This window comes from Saccopteryx leptura, chromosome 9 (genome assembly GCF_036850995.1).
Source record: "Saccopteryx leptura isolate mSacLep1 chromosome 9, mSacLep1_pri_phased_curated, whole genome shotgun sequence".
Classification (NCBI taxonomy): Eukaryota; Metazoa; Chordata; class Mammalia; order Chiroptera; family Emballonuridae; genus Saccopteryx; species Saccopteryx leptura.
Genome location: NC_089511.1, coordinates 44,145,680 through 44,158,559, shown reverse-complemented (window position 1 = coordinate 44,158,559; position 12,880 = coordinate 44,145,680). Strand labels below are relative to the sequence as shown.

General features: G+C 48.5%; 1 protein-coding gene across 9 annotated transcripts in view; it reads right to left on the bottom strand.

The window, feature by feature from the left end:
• The window catches only part of SIPA1L3 (signal induced proliferation associated 1 like 3), a 326,815-nt gene that overhangs the window by 111,349 nt on the left and 202,586 nt on the right, over nucleotides 1-12,880 (bottom strand). For all 9 annotated transcript variants that reach the window (XM_066348334.1, XM_066348335.1, XM_066348331.1 and 6 more), the window contains one exon: nucleotides 6,647-8,443. In XM_066348334.1, coding sequence (XP_066204431.1) covers nucleotides 6,647-8,156 — 1,510 coding nt within the window. In that variant the 5' untranslated portion in view covers nucleotides 8,157-8,443. The remainder of the gene's footprint in view (nucleotides 1-6,646; nucleotides 8,444-12,880) is intronic.

Below are 12,880 nucleotides of genomic sequence, written 5' to 3'. Positions count from 1 at the left end.
GCGGAGATGATGACTTAACACCGTGTATACAGCGGAGCAGCCCATGGCCATGCCAGTCGAGATGTGGACAGTACAGAGGAAGGTTCAGTGTGTTCTGTGGCTTGCTAAATTAGAATCCGAGACCACAGTGCAACGTGAATATCGGCGCATTTATAACGAAGTGCCACCACATAGGAATAACATTACTCAGTCGGATAAGCAGTTGAAGGAAACCGGCAGTTTGATGGAGAAACCCCGTTCTGGTAGGCCATCAGTCAGTGATGAGTCTGTAGAGGCTATACGGGATAGCTACCTAAGGAGCCCTAAAAAATCTGTGCGTGCGTGTGCTCGACAATTACACCTAAGCAAGACTACAGTTCATAAGGTGTTAAAGAAACGTCTCTGTTTTACAGGGTACAAATTGTGGCAACAAATAGAGCCCACAGAGAACTGCACTGAATAGGTATGAAACTGGGAGAGTTTTCCTTTTATTTGGTGCAGATTTCACATTTCTATCGTCTTTTGTTGCTTTCTTGTGACTGGTCAAAAGTGCACCATGACTTTACAGACACACTGTATAAAATGATACACAGCATGTAACAAACCTAGCCTCATTGTGATCATCCCATATTTGCAAATGTTCATCTGCTAGCTGTCAATTAGCTCTCATGAAGTTGCTAAGATTCTAGAAGTGGTTAAGATTCTAGCTAGGGAACTACTGGCCAGCTGAAATTTCAACTCTGATGATGTTAGATGTGTGGCCCAAGTCACTCCATAGTTTTCTCATCAGTAAAATGGGATCAGTAGGTATGGCCCAGCCTGACCTGGTGGTGGCGCAGTGTATAAAGCATTGACTTAGGACACTGAGGTCCCAGGTTAGAAACCCCAAGGTTGCTGGATTAAGCCCGGGCTCATCTGGCTTGAGCATAAGCTAATCAGCTTGAGCAAGGGGTTGCTGGATTGAGCCCAAAGTCTATGGCTTGAGCAAGGGGTCACTGGTTCAGCTGGAGGCCCCAGATCAAGGCACATATGAGAAGCAATCAATGAACAAGTAAAAGTGAAGCAACTACAAGTTGATGCTTTTCATCTCTCTTCCTTCCTGTTTGTCTGCCTTTCACTTAAAAAAAAGTATGGTCTGAGGATTAAACAAGTTAAAAAGTACTAGAGTCAGGCACACCGTAAGCGAGAAATGTTAGCTATTGCCATCCCCAGAACATGATGCTTGTTCTAGAAAAGGGACGACTCAAGTACCTAAGCCAGGGGTCCCCAAACTACAGCCCATGGGCCGCATGCGGCCCCCTGAGGCCATTTATCCGCCCCGCTGTGGAAGGGGCACCTCTTTCATTGGTGGTCAGTGAGAGGAGCATAGTTCCCATTGAAATACTGGTCAGTTTGTTGATTTAAATTTACTTGTTCTTTATTTTAAATATTGTATTTGTTCCCGTTTTGTTTTTTTACTTTAAAATAAGATATGTGCAGTGTGCATAGGGATTTGTTCATAGCTTTTTTTATAGTCCGGCCCTCCAACCGTCTGAGGGACAGTGAACTGGCCCCCTGTGTAAAAAGTTTGGGGACCCCTGACCTAAGCATTACCTTCATCCAATCACATCACTATAGACCTAGGAAAGTTAACCACTACTCTTTTTCCCCCCTTGTGTTGACAGAGCCATTAATGAGTCATGGAGGAAGTCTCCTGCTCTCTCCTGGAAATAACAGCCATCTCCCCTTTTTCTAAAACATGCTGCTGTTTTATGATCCTCCCTCACAAAAAGTTCTTCCTGAGGTACCCAAGTATCTCCTGCTTGTGGTGCATACTCACCAGCAGTCTGACTTAAGTTCATGAAGTCAGCATCTACCCACTGCCAGAAGTTCCTTCCCACCCCACTGCTCTGATGTCGAACTGATGGTTCCTTTCTCTCAAGATGCTCTCAGCAAAGCAAAGGCTTATCTAAGGCCCAAATAATGTGTGTTAATTAATGACCCTCATCAGAAGAGCACCTGTAGTGGGTTAAATAATTTCCCCAGCTGGTCAGAGAACGGAATACTGTACTACACAAATATCAGTCCATTCCTGAAGCAGTTGCTGGTTTTCTTTTTAACCCACTGATGTATATACCCAACACCTCCCCATCCTGGAGTACAGTAGGCACTCAGTAAACAGTGATCAATGACTAATTAATTTATGAGCCTCCAGGGTTACAAAGAAACAATTCTTTAAAAAAAAAATTGCTTTTTAGAAAAAGTTCCACGATACTCATGGAACTTACTACCAGGCTGATGAACAATGTATTTTAATGTACAATCTTTTTTGATCCCCACCACAGTCCTTTCATGTAAGTTTTTCTATGGTGAGTTAAAAAGAATGTGTTCTCTGTTGGTTAGGTAAAAAAATTAATATATATAACTGTATACATAGATATGTAATATGCATACAAAATTAATATGTATTAATATCAAAACCCAGTTTTGGTGAATTATTCAAATCCACTTTCACCTTATTTTTTGGCTAGATCTGTCAAATTTCAACAAGAGGCCCTGTCAGCCTCTTTCACTGATTGTAGATTTGTTCATTTCTCCTTGTAATCATATCAGTATTAATTCATATACCGCAAGTCCAAAAGGTTCAAGAAACTATTAGAATTTCTTGGTGAATTTAAAAAAAAATCAGCACGGCGTTGGACTGGTGTGTGGATGTCCTGGGTTTGATTACTGATAAGGCGCATGGAGGAAGAGACCATCTGCTTCCCGCCCCCACCCCCACCTGCTGTCTTCCTCTCCTGTAGCCATGGCTCTATCGGTTTGAGCGCACTGGTCCCAGGCGCTGAGGATGGCTCCGTGGAGCCTTTGCCTTAGGAACTAAAAATAGCTAGGTTGCAAGCATAGCCCAAGATGGGCAGAGCATCGGCCCCAGACATGGGTTGCTGGGTGGATCCCGGTCAGGGTGCATGTGGGAGTCTATCTCCTTTCCTCTCAATTGGAAAAGAAGGAAAAAAGTAAATAATCAGCATGAAATGGCCTTTTCATTTCCTCCAAAAAAGTGCTTTGAGCCTTGAAATCCATTTTGTATAATACTGATGTTGCCTCACCTGCTTTCTTGTGGTTAGCAACTCTCTGAAACTTTTTTCATCCCTTTATTTTCAATTGCTATGTCATATTGCTTTTGGGCATGTGATACTGCCACAATCATGTCCATTCCTCCCATGAAGACAGAGAGTCCAACGGGTGAAATGTATCACATAGCTAAAAAGCTATGCAATGAACATCCCAAACTCAGGGCTGTCTGACTCCAGAGATGGAGCTCCAGAGACTGTACTCTGAGCCCTGTGAAATGATTGGTATTTGTTATATTTGACTAGGACACTGCTTTTAAAAAATTTTACACTAGTTGCTGTGGAGTAGTAGGCTGTCCATCCATCCTTACCTTCCTCCTTTTTAAAGAAAACCCTCTAATCTTAGGGGAATAGAAGAGAGGGACTATGTCTAGCTAAAAACCTCTATTTTCCAGCCTGCCTTGTAGATAGGAACAGAGAGGCCAATAAGCAGAAACGGTAGGACAGGGCTTCTGAGGGGGCTGACCTGACAGGAAGTCTGCCTTTTGCCCTTATTCTCTCTTCTTTTCCTCTGCCCGAAAACCCAGATGAAATGGCTGGAGATCTTGAACTAGGAGACTAGCTGAGGGGCTAGAGACCATGCACGAAGGCAGATATTCCCCTGATGCTGAGGAAGAACAAGACCAGCCCTGGTCTGCAAACTTCTACGTTGTATAAGCCTGTTACTGGAAGTTTAAAGCAATTCTTTTTTTTTTTTAGTGTTTTTTAAAAAATTTATTCATTTTAAAGAGAGAGAGAGAGAGAGAGAGAGAGAGAGAGAGAGAGAGAAGGAGGGAGGAGCAGGAAGCATCAACTCCCATATGTGCCTTGACTGGGCAAGCCCAGGGTTTCAAAACGGTGACCTCAGCATTCCAGGTCAATGCTTATCCACTGTGCCACCACAGGTCAGGCAAATATATTTTTCTTTTTCAGATTTTATTTATTCATTTTAGATTGGGGGGCAAAAGGGAGAGGGGGAGGGAGGGAGAGAGAGAAAGAGAGAGAAGGAAGGAGCTGGAAGCATCAACTCTCATATGTGCCTTGACCAAGCAAGCCTGGGGTTTCAAACCAGCAACCTCAGCATTCCAGGTCAATGCTTTATCAGCTGCGCCACCACAGGTCAGCAATTCTTTTTTAAAAAAGATTTTATTTATTGATATTTTTACAGAGAGGAGAGAGGGGGAGAGAGGGAGGGAGAGGGAGAGGAAGAGAGAGAGAAGGGGAGAAAGTGGGTGGGGGAGTGGGAAGCATCAACTTGTAGTAGTTGCTGCTCATATATGCCTTAATCAGGCAAGCCCGGGGTTTCGAACCAGTGACCTCAGCATAGCAGGTCAACCCCTCTATCCACTGTACTACCACAGGTCAAGCTGTAAGCAATTCTTTTTTTGTACACACACATACACACACACACACACACACACACACACACACACACGTGTGCGCGATGAGAGAGAGAGAGAGAGAGAGAGAGAGAGAGATGAGAAGCATCAAGTTGTAGTGGCGGCACCTTAGTTGTTCATTGATTGCTTTCTCACATGTGCCTTGACCGTGTAGCTCTAGCTGAACCAGTGACCCCTTGCTCAAGCCAGTGACCTTGGGCTTTAATCCAGAGACCTTTGGCCTCAAGCCAGTGACCACAGGGTTATGTCTATGATCCCATGCTCAAGCAGGTGACTATGCTAAAGCTGGCGATCTTGGGGTTTTGAACCTGAGTCCTCAGTCTCCCAGGCCGACACTCTATCCACTGCGCCACCATCTGGTCAGGCTATAAGCAATTCTTAGTTGATATACCTACCAGCATTTAAAAATCAGAAAAATCACCTGACCAGGCGGTGGCGCAGTGGATAAAGCGTTGGATTGGGATGTGGAAGGACCTAGGTTCGAGACCCCGAGGTCGCCAGCTTGAGCGCGGGCTCATCTGGCTTGAGCAAAAAGCTCACCAGCTTGGACCCAGGGTTGCTGGCTCCAGCAAGGGGTTACTCAGTCTGCTGAAGGCCCGCAGTCAAGGCACATATGAGAAAGCAATCAATGAACAACTAAGAAGTCGCAACACACAACGAAAAACTAATGATTGATGCTTCTCATCTCTCCGTTCCTGTCTGTCTATCCCTCTCTCTGTCTCTGAAAAAAAAGAAAAAAGAAAAATCTACATCAAAAAATAATCTGAATTTCAGGAGACTCTTGAAAAAAAAAATCAGAAAGGCTTGCAACCCTGGGTTTGTCTGCATTTCCTGCGTGACGACGATGAGCTGGAGCCAAGAAGGAGGGGCCCTTTGCTTAGTCCCAGCTCCACTTCTGTGTGTGCCCCGCCTGCTCTGTGATCTCTGCTGCCTCGTGGGACTGCCCCACCAGCATCAATGAGCCTAATGATGACCAGCATCAATGAGCCTAATGATGAATGAAGTCTGTACCTCATTGGTGTTAACACCTTCTAAACATCAACAGCTCTACCTTCAAAGGCGATCCAGACTGACTGGTGGTGGTACAGTGGATAGAGTGTTGACCTGGGATGTCCCAGGTCCGAAACCCCAAGGTTGCTGGCCTGAGCGTGGGCTCGTCAATATGATGCCACAATCACTAGCTTGAGCCCAAAAGTCACTGGCTTGAGGCCTGAAGTCACTGGCTTGGCTGGAGCTGCCCCCACCCCAGTCAAGCATGTATGAGAAGTAATCAATGAAAAACTGAAATGACGCGACTACGAGTGATGCTTCTCATCTCTCTCCCCTCCTGTCTCCCTATTTCTCACGAAAAAAAAAAAACAAAAATAAAAGCAAAGGGGATCCAGAACCTGCTTGCGTCTTCCTCCCCCTCTTGCTAGATATGTCTATCACCATCTCCTCCTTGGTCTCTCCCACAAGGGGAGGCTGTAAACCCCCAAGTTAGATCGGGGCCTCTCCTGCTCCGAGCTCTTCTGCAGCTCCAGCCCCAGGTGAAAGCACGAGTCCTCCCCATGGCCCATGGAGTCCCACAGGATGTCCCTGTCACCTCTGCCTTGGCTCCTTCTCCTTCCCCAGAAACCGTGGCCTCTTCCCATCCCTTCTGGGTTCCGAGACTATTTATTGTACTTGCTGTTCCCTGTGCTAGAAACAGTCCTTAGTCTCCCTACCTCCGTCAGCTCAGTACTCACGGCACCTAGTAGGAGGTCCTCCCTAAACATTCCCTACTGAAAACTGTAACTCCCACCCTGATACTGTTTCTCCCTTCCTTGCTTTACTTCTCTCCACAGTACTCACCACGCTATGACACTTTATATAATTTTTGTATTTATCTAGCTTTGTTTGCCTTATAACCCTAAAACAGTAAGTGTTAGAAAGACAAGGTTTTTGTGTTCAATTGGCCCAAACTGTATCCCTAGGCTCTAGAGAGTGCCTGACACATAGTTGAACCAGGCACATATTTGCTAAATAATGCTTATCTATTGTTTCACGTAGCTCAAGGTTTAGGAAGTGCCGGCCACGTGGCCTGAAGCTCGCTGGGTGCACCGTCACAGCCCTGCTCTGAGGTAGGTCCCGCACACAGTAAGTGAAAGCAGGGGAGTCTCAGACCCGAGCCGTGGCCCGCCCTCCTTCCCCGGTCACCTTTGCCCACGAAGTAGTCCTGGTAGTAGCGGGCGCCCAAGTCCACGTGCTCAATGCTGTACTGCCGTGGGCGGCTCTGCGTCCTCTGCAGCTCCTTGGGCACCTCCAGCACCGAGATGCTGGCGTTGGTGCGGTAGGGGCTGAGGGCGGGCTCCGCCGGGCGGCACTCGGCCCCGCTCCCGCCGGGGGAACCGGCTGAGGCCCGGGAGAAGCTCACGTTGCGCTCACACTCGCCGCCGATCTCGTTGCGGAAGTGCGGGCAGCTGAGCAGCAGGTTGTTGCTGTTGTCGTCGCCCAGGTCCTGCTCCAGGTTCTCCTTGCAGTTCAAGTCCTCCGTGCTGGTGAAGGCTGGGTCTAGGCCCCCGAGGCCATGGGCCCGCGAGGCAGTGAGCGAGGCCATGGCCGAGGCGGCTGAGGCCCCTGTGGTGGTGTTCCGCCTCTGGGCTGTGGATACTCTGTTGGCGGCCGCCTCGTGGAGGTCAAACAGCATGCTCTGCACGTCAAAATGCGCGAAGCTCTTCTGGCAGATCCACGGCCTGCTGGGCTCCGGGGGGCTCCGCACCTCCTCTGCCTCCCCCGGAGACCGGCCTGGGTCGCCCTCCAGCTTACTGCTCCTCAGCTTCCGGAAGATGGAGGAGTCGACTGCGTCCCCACCGCCCAGGCCCCGCACCGGCTTCTTGCGGGCCCTCTCTTTCTCCTTCCCTGGCTGTAGTGGGAGAAGGTTGTCCCTGGACTGCCCGTTGTGAGAGTCCTCTTTCGCTCCGCTGCCGCCCCCTGTGAAGTGCAGGCCAGGATGGGCCTGGAGGAGCTGGGCGAGGTTCTGGGAGCCCCGGGCCTCCGGCTGCTCGCTGCGGAACTCACTGAGAATGTCAAAGAAGCTCTGCTCGGGCATGCCCTGCACATCGATGGAAGACGTGCTCCCATACTCCCGGAAGAGGGGCAGGGCCCCCGTGAGCCGGCCCCCCCGGGCCTCCCCCACGTCCTCCATGTCGCACTCGCTGAGGGTGATCTCGCTGCTGCTGCGGTGCCGCAGGGGGAGGAATGCCCTGCTGGGGGACCGCGGCCACCCATCCTGGAATTCCACATCTTTGGACCTTCTCCTGGAGAGTCGGTAGAAGGCTTTGGACCCTGAGGAAGCCAGGGTGTTGGTGGGGGGTTGTCCGTTCTGTATGGTCCTCATGGAATGGGTCACCTTGGTGGCCTTTGTGCCATCTGTGTCCTGTGAGGGGCTTGGGTTGCTCTGCTCTCTCAAGGCCTCCCTCTTGGGCGGCCAGTCAGCCACTCTTGCGCGCACACCCATCTTGGGCACTGCAGGTGTGGTGGGACTGGGGCGGGTGGTGGTAGCGCCTGGGCTCTCACCAACAGGCTGAGGCATGCTGCCATTCTGGACCCAGAATCCCATGGGGGCATAATCCCCTGTATGTGGCCCAGGGAGGACCTCAGGCCCCCTGGCCCCACAGCTGGCTGCTGGGTCCACAGCATCATTGGGAATGGGCTGATAGGTGGTCATAGTCCACAGGCACTGGAATGCTGCTGGCCCCTGAAAGCTGTGGAGTAACTTTATGGGGTCCTCTGGCCCTCAGCATTGTGCAGGGCTGCCAGTCCCAGGATGAAGGATGCTGGCTCCTGAAGCCTGATGGGAAGGTTGTGAATCTGTGGAGTCCAATTCTCCACCATCGCTGCTGAAAACCAAGCCAGGACGCAGGTGTTGTCCCGGGGGCTCCAGTCTAAGTGGCTCAGCAGGGCAGAACAAACAGCAGATGGGGGCCGGGGCCAGCAGGCTGCAGGGGTGCCATGCTGAAAAGGGAGAAAAGGCAAAGGTGAGATGTGATGTTACTGCTCGCAGACGGTAACTTTTTTTTGACAGCTTCCCTCACTTAAAAAAATTTTTTTAAAATTGATTTTAGCAAGAGAGGAAGGAAGGAAGAGAGAGAGACACACACACACACACACAACAGACATACAAGAACACTGACCTGCTCCTGTGTGTGCCTGACTGGGGATTGAACCAGCAACCACTACATTTCCAGACGATGGTCTAACTAACCAAGCTATCTGGCCAGGGCAAGCTTCACTCACTTACAAACCTTTTTATTATGGACATTTCCAAACATACCCAAAAAGCAGAGTGAAGAGCATGAAGAGCCACCCACCAGCTTCAACAGCCACTTACTATAGTAGTCTTCCCTTATTCATGAGAGACAGGCTTTAAGACCACCAGTGGAACCCTATAGTACTAAGCTTTTTCCTATACATATATGCCTATGGTAAAACTTAACTTATATACTAGGCACACTGAGAAATCAATAAAATTTATAATAAAACAATTATAATAATATGCTGTAATAAAAGTTATGTGAATGTGCTCTCAAAATATCTCATTTTACTGACTCAATCTCCTTGGGATGATCTGAGGTGATGCCTATGTGATGAGATGAAGTGGTGCTCAGAATGGTGCACAATTTAACACTTACAAATAATTTATTTCTGGAGTTTTCTACTTGATATTTTCAGACCATGGTTGACTACAGGTAGCTGAAACTGCAAGTAGGGGTGTGTGTGGGGCTACTGTATTTGCCATTTTTGTTTTATCCGTCCACCCACTCCTATACTTATTTTGACAGAACATTTTAGAGTAAATCCTAGATAGGTCATTTCACCTACAAATACTTTAGCTCAGTGGTCCCCAACCCCCGGGCCGTGGACCGGTACCGGTCCGTAGGCCATTTGGTACCGGTCCGCAGAGAAAGAATAATAACTTACGTTATATCTGTTTTATTTATATTTAAGTCTGAACGATGTTTTATTTTTAAAAAATGACCAGATTCCCTCTGTTACATCTGTCTAAGACTCACTCTTGACTCTTGCCTCATAAGTATGACAATTATATTTAAAAATACCACAGTTTTTACGCCGGTTGCATTTTATTTTGTGCATTTATCCGTCCCACCTTCTAAAGGCCGGTCTGTGAAAATATTGTCTGACATTAAACCGGTCCATGGCCCAAAAAAGGTTGGGGACCACTGCTTTAGCTTATGTCTCTAGTAGATAAGGCTTTTAAAACTACTACTACTAGGCCCTGGCCAGTTGGCTCAGCGGTAGAGTGTCGGCCTGGCGTGCGGGGGACCGGGGTTCGATTGCCGGCCAGGGCACACAGGAGAAGCGCCCATCGGCTTCTCCACCCCTCCCCCTCTCCTTCCTCTCTGTCTCTCTCTTCCCCTCTGGCAGCCAAGGCTCCATTGGAGCAAAAATGGCCCGGGTGCTGAGGATGGCTCCTTGGCCCGGGCTGCCCCAGGTGCTAGAGTGGCTCTGGTCGTGGCAGAGTGACGCCCCAGAGGGGCAGAGCATCACCCCCCGGTGGGCAGAGCATCGCCCCTGGTGGGCGTGCCGGGTAGATCCCGGTCGGGCGCATGCGGAAGTCTGTCTGACTGTCTCTCCCCGTTTCCAGCTTCAGAAAAATTCAAAAAAAAAACAAAAACAAAAAACCTAGTACTACTATATCTTTATCATATCCATCTAAATTAACAAGAATTCTTTAATACCATGTAATACCCTGAATACACTGCATTTCCCCCATTGTCTCAAAGGTGTCTTTGAGGTTGGTTTGTTCAAATCAGAATCCAAACAAGAGCCATACTCCGCTTTGACAGATATATTTATGTCTCTTCTACTTTATAATGCCACCCCCTTTATTTGATGGTATTTGTGGTTCACTTGTTCCACGGAGTTTCCCACTTTTAGGATCTGAATGATTTCTCCCTGTGGTGTCACTGAACACGTTTTTCTGTCCTCTATCAGTTCTGTCTCCTTCCATCAGAATGTTCTGCCGTCCAGCAGACCAACTGCCCCACCAGAAACAAAGTGAAAATAGCAGATGAGTAATCCGGAGCACTGGTGGATTTGGAAGAGGGAATGTCTCTAGAAACAAACCTGTGTGATTAATAGATAATATGAACTCCCATCACTTCTTTCTGAGATCTCCTCATTGACTCCTATGTTAGAATAAAATTTAAATTCCTTTTGCTGGCCGACAAGCCCTATAGGATCTGGCTCTTGCCAGTCTCCTTGATGCCTCTAACCATCCCCAACCAAAATCCCACCACACTGGTCTTCTTTTCTCTTCTTCTGACATGCAAACACCATCCAGGTTATCTGGGTACCCTTCCTTGGTTCTTCACTAGGCTGGTTCCCTTCCATCGTGTCAACTCTTAAATGAAGCTTCCCAAACTACCCTATGTAGACACAGAAGCCCAGTCTCCTCAAAAGCCTGTCACCCCCTCTGCTTTCTTTTTTTTTTTACTATTTAAAATTAGTTTGTTCATTACCCATTTACTGACTTTCTTCACCACTAAGTTATCAGTTCCAGAATGGCAGGGGCATGTCTGTGTTGGTCACTTATGTATCCCCAGCTCATAGAACAGTGACCAGGACTATTCGCTCTTTATTGTATAAATGAGTAAACAGCTCTAACTTGACATGAAAGTGCACCATAACTTGCAGACTTCCAGGAAAGGGAGAGCATGCTTCTGCCTCGCAACCTGAAGTACTCTGCAGGATGATCTAACTTCTGGAAGGTGAAAACCCTCTGCTGGGGAAGGAGGGGAAAGTGAGTCATGATCTGTGGCAGAACCTGTTTGTGGGTTGTCCGAGCAGCTGTGCCTATTCTGCCAACAGACCTGATTCTGCTCAGCGCAGCAGAGTGCTGGGCTGGGCATCTGGCTCAAGGTGACCAGTGACTTTTCTTTAACCCGGAATGTGGAGCCAGACAAGGCCATTCTGGTCAATGAACGTTGGTGCTCTCCAAGTGAGGAAGTGAACAGCCCCCTATTGTGAGTGTGTATGTGTGAAAGGGGTACTTTCTTTTTTTCTTTTTTTGAGACAGAGAAACAGACAGAGAGGAAGGGAGGGAGACGACAAGCATCGACTTGTAGTTGCGTCACTTTTGTTCAGTGCTTGCTTCTCATACGTGCCTTGACAAGGGCGGGGTGGGGGTCTCTAGCTGAGCCACTGACCCCTTGCTTAAGGCAGCAACTTTGGGCTCAAGCCAATGACCAAAGGATCATGTCGATGGTCCTACGCTCAGGCCGGTGAGCCTGCACTCAAGCCAGATAAGCCTGTGCTTAAGCCGGCGACCTTGGGGTTTAGAATCAGGGTCCTCAGCGTCCCAGGTCGATGTTCTATCCACTGGACCACCACTGGTCAGACTAGGAGCACTTTCTAATTCATGCTCAGAGGTACGGAGTGATCTGGCAGAAGGAGACCAAAGGGAAAGCATGAAGCACATTCATGGAGCGAAACAATGGGGCAAGCCTATGTCCTCTGGGAAAGTAAGAACCAGGTGAGGGGATTGCACCCTGCTTCCTGGTCCCCATGGAGCATTCTTGAAGGTATTGCAGGGAGGCATACAGGAGATAAGGCAGAGAACAGGAGAGGAACGTGGAAAACCCCCAGGGTCAGGTTGGGTAAGGGAGACAGGAGCAAGACCAGGCGCAGCTGTGGTGACCTGGAAAAGAGGCATCTTTTAAAGAGGCAGGTGGGACTCTTCAGCTTTAGCAACTGAGCCTTGTAGGATGTAGATGCCAGATCTTCAGATTTTTCGAGAAATCAGAAATCTAGAAATGTACGGAATATCTCCTAATATGAAAAACCAATTCATCAGCAATGTAACAAACAACCATAGTGATCTCTAAAAGGACTTCCAAGAAATTGCTAGTAGTGGTTGCCTCCGGGGAGGGGAACTGGGTGCCTTTCCACCCACCTTCTAATCTACGCCCTCCCCTGCTTCATTTCTCCCCTTGGTACTTAGGAACACACTCAGTTATTCCCCTTATTATTCCTGGGCCCCCACTCAATGAGACCCCGTGTATCCCCAGGATGTTTTGAAAGGAGAAGCTTTACTTTTCACTGTACACAACTGGCTACCTTTTGCCAATTATTTGCACTTATTTCTAGCCATTAAATAAATATTTCTTGAGAACATTACCAACAAAAACCACAATGAAGGTAAAAAAAAAAATAAGTGGGCTGGATCTGGGCAGGGACTGCCAGTTTGAGACCTCTAGTGTTTTTGACATCTGCCAGAGATGAGGGCCTGAGGTCAGCCCCACGCTGCTGGGTGTGGGATCCTAGGCCAGGCTGGCGTATCCAGGCCTGCCGAGGGCACTGCTTGCATTTAGTAGGGCAGCTGCACTCTTGGGCCAGGCTGGCAGAGTGCAGATTAGTTGTCTGAGGCCA